The 13,868-nt window shown below is 38.4% G+C and overlaps 1 protein-coding gene across 1 annotated transcript in view; it reads right to left on the bottom strand.

Annotated features, from left to right (window-relative positions):
• The window catches only part of NBAS (NBAS subunit of NRZ tethering complex), a 191,303-nt gene that overhangs the window by 119,885 nt on the left and 57,550 nt on the right, over window positions 1-13,868 (bottom strand). The window contains exons 29-31 of the mRNA XM_074579377.1: window positions 13,615-13,838; window positions 9,943-10,055; window positions 7,180-7,293 (exon numbers count right to left, since the gene is read on the bottom strand). Of these exons, the coding sequence (XP_074435478.1) occupies window positions 7,180-7,293; window positions 9,943-10,055; window positions 13,615-13,838 (451 nt within the window). The remainder of the gene's footprint in view (window positions 1-7,179; window positions 7,294-9,942; window positions 10,056-13,614; window positions 13,839-13,868) is intronic.

Consider the following 13,868-nt stretch of genomic DNA (forward strand, 5'->3'; position numbering starts at 1 on the left):
GAATTCTGAATTGCTCCTCTTGCAATTTTGACAGACATCCAAGATTTTAAACCAAGAAAGGTTCAATGAGAAGACATTAAAATGGTGACCTTATTATATTACACAGTAATTCTGCACTAAGCCTCAATGTTAATGTCTGACATCCAGACTCAAACAAGTCAAGTTCAGGAACTGGAATGGATATCTTAGTTTTTGTTTCCCTTTTATTAATTGTGAAAATTTGTGCGTGTTCAGCTCCTTGGGACTATTACCTTCTTATGTTGTAAGGAAAATGCATTTATATTCTAATGGTTATTCCACTCAGTAAGATTTAAGTCTCCAAAATTCTTTCCATCTCCTTTCGTTACAATGTCTAGCATTCAAATAGAAGTTGATACAAGCAGATATGACATTATCTGAAAGGAGGTTGTAAAAAGGTGGGGGTTGGTCACTTCTCCCAAGTAACAAGCGATAGGACAAGAGGAAACGGCCCCAAGTGGCACCAGGGGAAGTTCAGATTGGATATTAGGAAAAGTTTCTTCACTGAAAGGGTTATCATTGGAACAGGCTGCCCAGGGAAGTGGTTGAGTCATCATCCCTGGAGGCATTTAAAAGATGTGTAGATGTGGTGCTTAGGGACTTGCTTTAGTGGTAACTTGGCAGTATTTGGTTAAAGTTTGGACTCAATGATCTTAAAGGTCCTTTCCAACCTAATGATTCTATTAGAAATGATGACAGGAAAAATACCGAAGCTCAGAAATAATAGAAAGTATTTTTTTCTTGAGAAATAAAAGATGTTCAAATACTTTTTAAAAGTTTGGATCCAATTTGGGTCATATAAAGAAAAAAATAAAAGCTTGTTGAAACACTTTGAGTAAGATGCATGCTGTATTTGTGAGTGGATGAAACAACATTATCCTGAGTGAAACCATGTCATAAAAACTTAAAAGTCAAATGGTCTCAAAATTGTATGTATACTCCAGAAATTCCATGTCACCTACATTTAGGAGATCAGAAACCAGCTGTATGGTTACTTCCACACATGTAAAGCAGGAAAGTCAGTGTTGAGGAAGCTGGATTTCAAAGATAAGCTTTGACTTAGGAACATGCACAAAGCTTAGAGTTACCAGAATTAGCCTATGGATATTAAAATTAACTAAATTACCACAGAAAGTGGTGAGAAAACAGAATAATGAACAGAAAACATTTCTTGAGAACGTGACTCAAGAAATAAAGAGCAACGCTCCCTAGATCTTTTTGATACACAATCACAGTAGAGAAGATGCTCTTAATTTCTAATACGTAAGTTCGTGGGATGTTTTTACTCTTTTTTGCTCCTCTATTTTGTAAGCAAGTAATTACATAACGTGAATTCTTTCACACCATTTCTTAACCAAAAGTGTGGATTAAGTGAGGATCGCGAGAGACCGAACAGCTCCAGCTCCTTGAGCAGGTGCAGATTTTCTGGCTGTCATCCTGAGCACATTCTCCCCCACTCACTTTGCCCATCTGTGAAATTAAGATAACACTCATGTGCTTACTTTACAGAGGTAGTGATGTGAAGCTTAACTAGAGTTTACTGTCATTAATCAAGTACTTTAAAGCAATTAAGAACCTAGCTGATATATCATTACCTAAGCAATATTTCAGCTTTGGTAAGTATGAATATAAATTCTATTACTCACCCTCAGTGCTGCTCTCTAAAAAACCGTATTCAGGGAACACGGTTCCCAAAGCTCTTTGAGGATGACCATGTGCACTCTACTCTCAGGTGCACAGCAAATGCATTCTTTTAGAATTGAAATTAAAATATAAATGCTCATATTATTTTATAAGCTATGTATTATATATAGTATAGCATAGCACATACTATATACTCTATACATACACACAAATATGTATAAAATTTATATAAGTATGGATAGATGTAGTAAGCACGTCTTTCACAATCAGTGACCATGTGTGGTGGGTGGCAGGGGGAGTAAAGAGGGGGAAATGCCAAAACAAATTCCCGCAGTTAGCAGATAAAGCACAAGAAAGCACTCTACTCGTAGATATGCACGGTGGATCGGGAATGGAAGGGACTGTAAATTTGAGCATGCATAACCAATACCAATAAGTATGTTCCGCAAGACAACTTCCTTCACAGCAAAGGCAGCTCATACATCAGGATAATTGTGTAAGTAGTGAAAACCAATTAGGGACAAAAAACAATTCTTTCTCCCAGAAGCGCTTTATCTAATTCTTCATTAAGCAAGTCCATAAAGTTCAATCCCTAGATTCTTTTTCAACATCCAGACTCATCCCAATAAATCTCCATAAAGTTTTCATCATAAGCTGTTAGAAATCAAGTTACCCTTTCTCAGTAGTTTTAAACCTGCTAACAAAGACTATTTGTGCTAAATCTGCAAGGAAGGTTTTCCTTTTCTAATATTCAGTTTAAAACAAATTATACTCATTCACAAATCTTAAAATCTGTATGTGTGAGGTGTCCTTTTGGCTACAAACTAATTTGTGGAATAATATTAGCATTCATTACCATTGTTATGGCTACCAACTCCTAAAATAACTCTTAATCATACTAATAATTAATTGTAAATCAATAACTTAAATTACAAGTCAACGGATACAGAAATATCATTTCTACGTGTTTTTCTTTAATTAATTTTTTTTTTATCCCTACTATTGAATTTTACGAAACTCTTCATTTGCAGACTATGATTAAGCATTCCACTGTTTTTAAAGGTATTATTAAACATAAATCATAAACAATTTTAAATTCAGAGTAGGGTTACCTATTCCAACACTCACTGGAAGTACATACGGCAGTAATTGAGGACCACAGAGTGAAGATCTACAGACGTTCTTTAATTTGTTGGGAAAATACTACGTTTGCATGCATGACTTAAAACAGTGATGGCAATCGTGCTTCCATTGTATGCTTTTGGTTACTCTTGTGGATACTTGTCAATGGGATGGAATGTCAGGCACAAAAAACCTGCAGTAATAGTGGTATGCCGTTTATAGTTTTCAAGTCCAGAAAAATTAAAAAAAAAGTCAAAGAAATACTGAGTTTCTTAAAATGAAAGTAACCTGGTTTTCATAGCCCATCTCCTGCAACAAGTAAGTTTAGACAAAATTCACAGCTAAGGCATTCTCACACTGAATCCATATCTTGCTTATAAATGAATATCCTGTACAGAAAATAGTATTTCTAGATAAGTCACACAATTAGTCATCCCTCAGTGAGAGTGAAATCACAAAAGTTTTAATCACAAAAGCTTAAAACTACTTATAAAAAAAAAAAAAAACAAAACAAAACCAAAAAAGAAAAAACACAAAACAACTCCCAGCACAGTCACCACCACAGAAAGTCACCACTGGAAATGTTTTCTTACTGTTTTTCCCCTTTCAAATAAATGTTAATCTATAACCAAAAGATAATTTTGGAAGTGACTGACTTATTTGTTTATTTAGCATAAGACATAAGAAAAGCAAGTGTCAAAGTATGGTTGAGCAAGGAGCTTCTGAAAAAGCTCAAGTGGAAGAAGGAAGCCTACAATAAGTGGAAGAAGGGACTGACCCCTTGGGAGGATTACAAGAATGCTGCCAGAGCGTGCAGGGATGAAACAAGGAAAGCCAAGGCCGCCTTGGAATTAAACCTGGCCAGGGATATCAAGCTCAACAGGAAGGGCTTCTACAAGTATATTGGAAGCAAAAGGAACACCAGAGAAGTTGTGGGCCCACTGTTGAATGATACAGGAGCCATGGTGACGGAGAATGCGGAGAAGGCGAAGTTACTGAATGCCTTCTTTGCTTCGGTCTTTACTGCTCGGCCCAGCCCTCAGGAGTCCCAGGCATCGGGGGAAGTAACGGGGAAAGAAGAAGACTTCCCCTGGGTTGAGGAGGATCGAGTGAGGGATCAATTAGATATTCGCAAGTTCATGGGCCCCAATGGGATGCACCCAAGAGTGCTGAGGGAGCTGGCGGAAGTCACTGCTGGGCTGTTCTCCATCATCTTTGAAAGGTCCTGGAGAACAGGCTAGGTGCCTGAGGACTGGAGGAAAGCCACTGTCACTCCAGTCTTCAAGAAAGGCAAGAAGGAGGAGCCGGGGACCTACAGGCCCTCACCTCCATCCCTGGGAAGCTGATGGAACAGCTCGTTCTGGGCGTCATCTCAAGGCACGTGGAGGGAAAGAAAGCTATCAGAAGTACTCAACATGGATTCACCAAGGGGAAATCATGTCTCACTAATCTGATAGCCTTCTATGATGGCATGACTGGATGGATAGATGAGGGGAGGGCGGTAGATGTGGTCTACCTTGACTTCATCAAGGCATTCGACACGGTCTCCCACAGCATCCTCATAGGGAAGCTTAGGAAGAGTGGGCTTGATGAATGGACAGTAAGGTGGGTAGATAACTGGTTGAAAGACAGAGCTCAGAGGGTCGTGATTAGGGGCACAGAGTCTAGTTGGAGGTCTGTAACAGGTGGTGTTCCCCAGGGTCAGTACTGGGTCCAGTCCTCTTCAATATATTTATGAGTGACCTGGACGAGGGGATAAGAGTCCACCCGCAGCAAGTTCGCTGATGACGCAAAGCTGGGGGGGTGGCTGACACACTGGAAGGCTGTGCCGCCATACAGAGAGACCTGGACAGGTTGGAGATCTGGGCAAAGAGGAACCTTATGAAATTCAACAAGGGCAAGTGTAGGGTGCTGCACCTGGGGAGGAATAACCCCATGCACCAGTACAGGTTGGGGGCTGACCTGCTGGAGAGCAGCTCAGTCAAAAGAGACCTGGGCATCCTGGTGGACAACAGGATGACCATGAGCCAGCAATGTGCCCTTGTGGCCAAGAAGGCCAATGGCATCCTGGGGTGCATCAAGAAGAGTGTGGCCAGCAGGTCAAGGGAGGTCACCCTCCCCCTCTACTCTGCCCTGGTGAGGCTGCACCTGGAGTACTGTGTCCAGTTCTGGGCTCCCTGGTTCAGGAAGGACAGGGAACTGCTGGAGAGGGTGCAGCAAAGGGCTACAAAGACAATTAGGGGACTGAAACATCCTCTTAAGAAGAAAGGCTGAGGGATTTGGGTCTCTTCAGTCTGGAAAACAGACAGCTGAGGGGGCACCTTATCAACACTTATAAATCCTTAAAGGGTGGGTGTCAGGAGGATGGGGTCAGGCTCTTTTCAGTGGTGCCCGGGGACAGGACAAGAGGTAATGGGCACAAACTTGAGCATAGGAAGTTCCACCTAAACATGAGGAGGAACTTCTTTCCTTTGAAGGTGGCAGAGCACTGGCACAGGCTGCCCAGAGAGGTGGTGGAGTCTCCGTCTCCAGAGACATTCAAAACCCACCTGGACGCGTTCCTGTGCAACCCGCTCTGGGTGACCCTGCTCTGGCAGGTGGGTTGGACTAGATGATCTCCAGAGGTCCCTTCCAACCCTATGATTCTATGAAGGCAGCGTATTACTTACCAAGATTCACTCTTGAAATACACTTTTACTACTAAAACTCCATACTTACCACAGGAATAACCACTAGAGTTATTCCTGAGATTAACCATTAAAGTCAGAGCCCACTCTCAGAATAAATACGTACTTTGTAGTATAAGTAGTAGTTTTTAAGTCATTCACCTGCTTAAATATTAACTACCTCACACATTCATCTTCTGGTTTTCTCTGTTTTCAGTGGCGTCTCAGTAAGTGCCACTGTGATTGTAACACCAACACACAGACATTACCACATCAATGAATTCCCTGAAGTTCTCTACCTAATATGGATAAACTGGACAAAATACTTTGTGTTTTTAAGCTTCACAGAATCACTGTGGATTTTGTTTTTCCTTCTTTCATACAAAGAGAAACATTTAGATTCAATAAGAAGGTATGCCAAAAAATCAGCAGCATTAGCCTAAAGAACCCAGATTAAGAAGAAAAATTGACAGATTTTAACTTGATGTGGGAGGAAGCAGAAAGGAGAGGGAAAGAGCTGTACAGCAATCTTGTCTTCTGAATCAATATGGAGACTATTTTTTTCCAAAAGTCTTGCAAGCAAAGAAAAAATAAGAGCAGTTTTGACTGTCATTCTAACTTTTCTACAGAACAGGAGAGAGATTACATGTAAAATGAACAGATATGTTGATTGAATCAAGCTACCAAACATGATACCATCCCCTGCCATCTTTCAAATAGTAGCACTACCTACAGAAGCACTGAGCTTACCAGAGTCACGACGACTTTCCCAGCGATCCCCTTCTTTAGTATCTAGGCATCTCAAGAGGTCAACATTCTAACTTCTGTACCTCTGTTCATAACCTCACCCAACCCCCCTGAATATCTCCCTCCCTATATATAATATTATGCAAAAATTACCACTACTAAGCTTCCTGAAAACATAACAAAATATTCTTAGATGATTTAACGGATAGAGAAACTAGCCAAGCATGCATCAGTGGCAAAGGCGCAATACGTTGATTTTACACACCACACTGCGTGAAATATGCATTTCTATTTCATATTTTGTATTTCTACATTGTATTTCTACATCATCAAAATACAGCAGTATTGTATTTGCAGCTGCATTGATGAAATATTTTTCAAAAAGCAGAAGGTCTGCCATACACTTTAGATAGCCCATCTAAAAAAATAAATAAATATGCTATCCTTAGGATTCAATTCTTGAAGATGTTCAGCTCCTCAAATGAATATTTAGGCTAACACGTTATTTTTAGTGCACAAAGGAGATGCACGAACTTAGAAAAAAGTCTAACAGCTGAAGTTTATGCATTACAGATGACTTCTTTTCTCCTCTGATTTAATAATAGTCCCATTTAAACTATGTTATTTGACAGAGACAATAAGATTTACTGGAATTTTAGTACTACCAATTAACTGTAGGACAAAATATTCCCAGCCACAACTCTCCAATCTGAAATAAACTTTTACTCAAAATCCAGATTAGGCAAGGCTTTTTTTATTTTAGGTATTAGTGGAACGTCAGAGCACTGACAATATCAGCTATTTTACAGATAAAATACTCCATTCATGTAAAATATTTCATTCCTCCCCAATGACTGCTCTACCAGATGACTTTTTAGTGATATCCTTGAACACACATTCTAATGATCAGCTCAAATGTTCTAAAGCATAACACAAATGCATGCTGCATTGCAATTCAGTGTCTTATTAGCTTACAGCTTACCTGCAACCCTTAGCAAATTTGCAAGTCCCAGGAGCTTAGCAGACTGCTTATAGTTCGTTGGCATCTGAGCAAGACAGTCCTTGATAAGACTAAGTCGATCCGAGCATAAACGCACTGTTGAAAGAGGAACTGGTGTTAGAGACTGTACAAATGAACCCTACTGCTGTATTTCTGGTTAAACAAAGAAGACACAGAAAGAGTGCTAGGGAGTATAAGAATGCAAACATAAACTGTAAACCAGCACGAAGTTACTTGCGTGCAGATCCTCAATTATACCTATAAACAGAAAGTTAAAATAACACTGCAATATAACCAGCCCTAATCACTAGCAAGTCAGGCTGGGAAGGGAGGAAGAAGAGGGAGACTGATCTGACTCAAAGTTTTTAAATTTATATGACTAACCATATGCCTTCATACAATGTTTTTTTGAAACATCATTTTTGCAACATTCTCAGAAAAACTGCTACAACAGACATTAACTTTTAATTCAGAATGTTGTAAATAACTACCATTTCATGCAACATTTGATTTTAGGGTGGACAGGATACACCACGCAGACTGAAAGAACCGTCAGAGGCAAAATTTTTAGGCTGTTTTAATTTACATGAATATTTTCTGAGCAAGTGGAAGGATAGCTGCAAATCACCAGGTTGTATTAACCATATCCTGAGAAGCTTATAATTAGTACTGTCTTTCAAAAAATATTTTACCAGGAATTAAACAAAAACCTTAGCTGTATAATTTAATATCATGAACCAATTTCAGTGCTCCTTTTTAGCTACTTAGCAAGTGGCTAACTTCAGGCTGCTGCTTTAAAAAGGTAACATTTTCATACCATGCAAGTTCTAAGAACACAGAGAAACAGCATGTGGATCTTCCACTTAACACTCAGCAAGACAGTAATATCTGCATGGGGGGATAAACTCTCCATTAGCATATTGGGCCTAAAACATGTGATATAAGGCCTCTCAGTAAGAGCAAAGAGGCACTCGCATAATGAAAATTCTTAATAAATTCTGGAAGTCAAATTAGACCAAAACAAATTAAGAATGCAGAAGCAGGAAAAGGCTAAACTTTTAGTTTCATTTTTACTATTCTATCACACACATGTATTAGTAGTATACAGCAGTGATTGTGTAAGCAAGATTTTTTGAAATATCTAACATAACTGAAAGTAATCTGAAATACCATGGGTCAAACACTTTCAATAAATACGGACTTTTCTTCACCTTTTATGTTAATAAGGACTCTCCAAACCATGTTTTATTAGAATATACCATAATAGTAGTTCACAACCTTAACCGCTGAGTTTGCTAAAAATAAAAGCAGGGGAAAAGCTCTACAGAGAGCTAAACATAAAAGTGCCAATAAAAGTCTATTGCTAATTCTTACTGTGGGAATAGCAGATCCTTAATGTTATTTTAATGAAATTCTATCAAAGTAACTGACCATTTAAAGGCTTTCATTAAAACTTTAAAACATAATTTTAATCTTATTAGATTAATTTGATTTACATGAAAGATACTGAAGAAAGGGTAAGTAAGGATCATTAATGATATTACAGGAATGATTTCACATATGCTAATTAATCTAGATCAGTTGTATTACACATACTGTTAATGCAATATTATGTTTCCACCTTTTTTTTTTTTTTAAGAGATACCTTGACATCCACACTGAAAAAGATGAAGAAAATAAATGTGTATTTTCTGCAGTCTGACCAAACTGACTAAAAAGAGTAATTCTCCTCTAGAAGCCAGCTGTGCAATGTTGCAAGATCTGGAAACCATACTTATTCTCAGTCAGAAATGGTAATACTCCTGAATATAATGTATGGAGCATCAGATCACTTTAAAGGAATACTTGGAAAAGAAAAAGAAAAAAAAAGGAAAAAAGAAGACACGAAAGTGAAGTAACAACAGCCACTAAGAACATCCAGTTCATTTTTCACAGAGCCACAAGTGTTTTCCATAAATCCCAGTATGTCTCTGCACAATGCCAGAATTAAAGCTCTACCATCAGCACGTTTCATTGGTACCCAGTGCTCTTCTCAGCCAGTTCTTTTAGAGTGTTTTCAATATCAGTGTCCACACAGTTTCACACAGTTGCCCACATACCATACCTTCAAGCTTCACTGAATGCCAGTTAGATGAGCTCTCTTTTATTTCTTTCACTTAAAAAACTAGGTTAGTTAGCTTGGCACAATCTATAAGCAATAAAATATACTTATTGTCCATAATCATCCTTTTTTTTTTTTTCAACTTCTGTCCAACAACTCTCCATACCATTGGAGTCAGAGCTCGAAATCAGATTTAAAATTTTAATCAAGTTGTCAAAAGAAACACTTTGTAAAAGTTCACTTCCATTGCCACTGGGTTTTATATACTTCAAACTGAAACAGCTTAGTGGAGACATGAAAACTGCCTACGCATAAAATACCCCTCTCCCACCCATTATTTTAAAGCTCATCAGCAAGCGCAGACTATTTTGCAAATAAAAGATGAGCTCAAACTATTTCTGAAGTTACCAGGAGCTTCAGATACTCAGTACTGTAATTGTTAAAAAGTCCTGCTAAAAATAAGTCCCAAAACACAGATTCCATATGCAGACACCTAGATAAGCTGAAAAATGTTTTTAAATAAATCATTTTTTGATATGTGCCTCTTTGAGGCAGGGAACAGACCTTTTAGTTTACTCACGCAACAGTCATGCAGTAGTAAACTATTTGTCATGCGTATTTATGCATATAAAAATATGCAGTACCTTGTAACGGTAATATTTTCACTCCAAATTCATCAAGGTAGCCAAGAGCACGAATGAGATCAAGCTCCTCCTGAATAGCACTCGGACAGTCTACAATAAGTTGTAGGCAGCACCTAAATAGGAAGGAAATATTTTTTTCTAAAGATTGCTGAATAAATTCAAAGTTACATTTATGGAAAAAGTTCACCTGTGAGTAAAAAAAAAAAGCCCCAAAAAAACACGAAAAACCCAAACCCCACTCACTTCCTGGGTTTATGAAATGTCAAAATACTCACTAGTCCTGTAACACATATTGTAAGTGTTTGGCACTATTTCTCTGTTACGTCTGGCTAAACATTTTAACCAAATTCTATTCTTGGATTGCCACAATCTTCTTCACCTAGTTGTGATAAGAACATCACCTAAACTCTCTTGAATTTAGACCTGCAATGAATTTAATGGAAGACATTGAAGATGTATGTTCTTAAATATGTAATTACTTAGGGAAATATCCTATCACTATTGCAATTTGGTGCTGCAATATACTAGAAGATAAAAGCAAAATTCCATAAAACATTGATTGGACATGAAATGTTAGAGCCGTTGTCACAAATTCAGTCTCCTCAAGTAGATTCAGCAAATGAAAACAAAGCTGATTAAAAAAAACACCCACACAAAATTGCTCTGAAGAATAATCGATGCATACAGTTATTAAGACATTATTTAAAATAAACTTTTTTTAAATCACGTTTTATGGATATTATATTGACATCATCAGGTTTTAGACCAAATTTTTAAACAAAACTTGCATTCTAGTACACTATGTTCTTACATAGTTTTAGTAATACATGTTTAATAAAAATCCAAATGCAAAATAGTCCCAATGATTTTAAACGGCTTAATTCATCATGCATGTTAAATCGTGAAAACATTTTATTTGTGCAATTTGTCATATGGCTTTTATCTCCACATGTTAATTAAGAAATAGACATGCTTACATCAGAGTTGTAGGTTAGCTATATCCCCATTTGAAGCCATCACATTTTTCAGGAGCACTGACAAACATTTCAGGTAAAGTGGAGATTAAAACAGGAGTGGAAGGCAAGAGAACTAGCTAAAGATAAGATAAATATGTTCCATCTAAAACAACTCACAGAGGAAGGTTACTAGGAGACCTACACACTGTGATAATCACTCACGGAAATAAGTTGTTACCATTAAACAACCAACAGGAGAAAAGTCGGAGAAGGACCAAAACATCTTATTAAACAGAATAAACACATGGTCACACATTCATCGCAAGGATTCAAACTATAAAGTGCATATTTTGAAATATCACCATAAAACCATAAGATAAGAGTTGATCATGGGACCCTTATGAGATATTAAAAGCAATTATCCTTTATTCCCAGAGCCTGATAGTGGACAAGAGTCTCAACAGGAGATGGGGGGGGAATAAATTAGTAAATAAATACTAATTTTATGATAACATTAAAACAGTTTTTCATACTGATCATAGAATACTTTGGGTTGGAAGGGACCTTTAAAGGCCATCTAGTCCAACCCCCCCTGCAATGAACAGGGACATCTTCAACTAGAGCCCCATCCAACCTGACCTTCAGTGTTTCCAGGAATGGGGCATCTGCCACCTCTCTGGGCAACCTGTCCCACTGTTTCACCACCCTCATCATAAAAAATGTCTTCCCTCTCTAGTTTAAATCTACCTTCTTTTAGTTTAAAACCATTACCCCTTGTCCTATCACAACAGGCCCTGCTAAAACGTTTGTCTGCATCTTTACTATAGGGCCCCTTTAAGTACTGGAAGGCTGCAATAAGGTCCAAAGCCTTCTCTTCTCCAGGCTGAAAACCCCAACTCTCTCAGCCTGTCCTTACATGAGAGGGGCTCCAGCCCTCTGATCATTTTTGTGGCCCTCCTCTGGACCCACTCCAACAGGTCCATGTCTTTCCTGTGCTGAGGGCCCCAGAGCTAGACGCAGGACTCCAGGTGGGCTCTCACCAGAGTGAAGTAGAGGGGCAGAATCACCTCCCTCAACCTGCTGACCATGCTTCTTTCGATGCGGCTCAGGATACAGTTGCTTTCTGGGCTGGGAGCTCACATTGTCAGCACAGATTGTCAGCTCACGTCCAGCTTATTATCCACTGGTACCCCCAAGTCCTTCTCAGCGGGGCTGCTCTCAATCCCTTCATCCACCAGCCTGTATTGATACCAAGGGTTGCCCTGACCCAGCTGCAGGGCCTTGCTGAACCTTACGAGGTTCACATGGGCCCATTTCTCAAGCCTATCCAGGTCCCTCTGGATGGCATCCCATCACCCCTCAGGCGTGTCAACCACACCACTCATCTTGGTGTTGTCTGCAAATTTGGTGAGAGGGCACTCAATCCAACTGTCTACATCATTGATAAGGATATTAAGTGGTACTGGTCACGATATGGAGCCCTGAGAGACACCACATGTCACCGATCTCCACCTGGACATTGAGCTGTTGACCACTACCCTGTGGATGCGACCATCCAACCAATTCCTCATCCGCCAAACAGTCCACCCATCAAATCCTTATCTCTCCAATTTAGAGTGAGAATTAAGAATTAATTTGAAAAAGGATAATTAATTACAAATAGTTTGAAACTATTACTGTATTCAGTACTAAAAAAAAAAACCTGGTAATGTATATTTATGTACCATTATGGGTCAAGAGGAAATTTTATGTTGAGGGGAAGAAAAATAATTTAATCTTTTTCTTATAATTAGAAGGTAAGTGTACTCATGGCTAAGTGAATGTAGTACTTTATAAAGACACGTCTTCCACTGTAATTGAGACATAAGTATTTTGTTTGGATATAGGATTTTGTTTTGGTTTTGTTATTTGGTTTGTTTGGTTGATTTTTAATAAGTGCCTGAAGGAAAAAGAAAAACTCATTTGGATTAAAACATAACACTACCAATGAAACAGCAAATTCTTAGAATAATAGGGAAAGGCTGGAAATATTAAGACATGTCTCTATTTTAAGTATTTACGGTAAGTCAAGGCATCAATCTTCTACATAAGTAATACCTGATTATTTTACCTATCTGCATCTAAACTGTAAAAGAAAATACTTCCATATCTACATCTATAGAAGTATGAACGCCCACACTGCAACCCCCAAGGCTGCTCTATGCCTGACTCCTTTCTGAAGAATTATTTGACTTTTTTCTTAATGTAACAAACAGACAGATATCCTCAAATGAACTCTCATAATCAGGAAAGAGCAATGTAAGAAAAGAAGTTATTGAATCAGGAAAATGCTCTTTTCTATTGTGATAGTAGCTGGGGCCCACAATTATGGTTCAATGCCATAATGTGGAAAAGGTTCAAATGACACACACAAAGTTTCTTATCCACAGAGAGACTTGCACATTTCTTCTTCTCCAACCTGAATTCTGTACGAGATCATTCCAGCAACCAAGGACAGCAACGGTATACACATACTTAAAGCAAGGGGTGTGGGGGGAATATACAAAAACCAAAAAATCTTACAGATGCCAAAGATATCGTTTCTGTTTACCACGAAATTTTACATGAAGAGAAATAAACCCACGTAAGATTCACCTGCTCTTACAGGGGAAAACAAAATTCAAGTTTCAATTAAAAGAGCAACATGTATGTACATATATAATAATTGTAAATATACCTGGCCAAATCCATACAGCTATCAGTCAAACTCGTTGAAGAATTGAAATATTCTCTGCCAGCAGCCAAAACCAGTTCGATACTTTTTGCATAGCTGACTCGGTACTGTGGCTTCCCTTTTGATGAGCTTGGAAGATCCACTGACCAAATACTGCAGTGCATCATTTGCCCAGCCAAGTGGATATTGTCTATATTGCTTGAGCATAAAAGGCTCTCTGTGAATATCTAAAACAAAAAACAATAATTCAATAATCT

The sequence above is a fragment of the Larus michahellis genome, chromosome 3, assembly GCF_964199755.1.
Source record: "Larus michahellis chromosome 3, bLarMic1.1, whole genome shotgun sequence".
Taxonomy (NCBI): Eukaryota; Metazoa; Chordata; class Aves; order Charadriiformes; family Laridae; genus Larus; species Larus michahellis.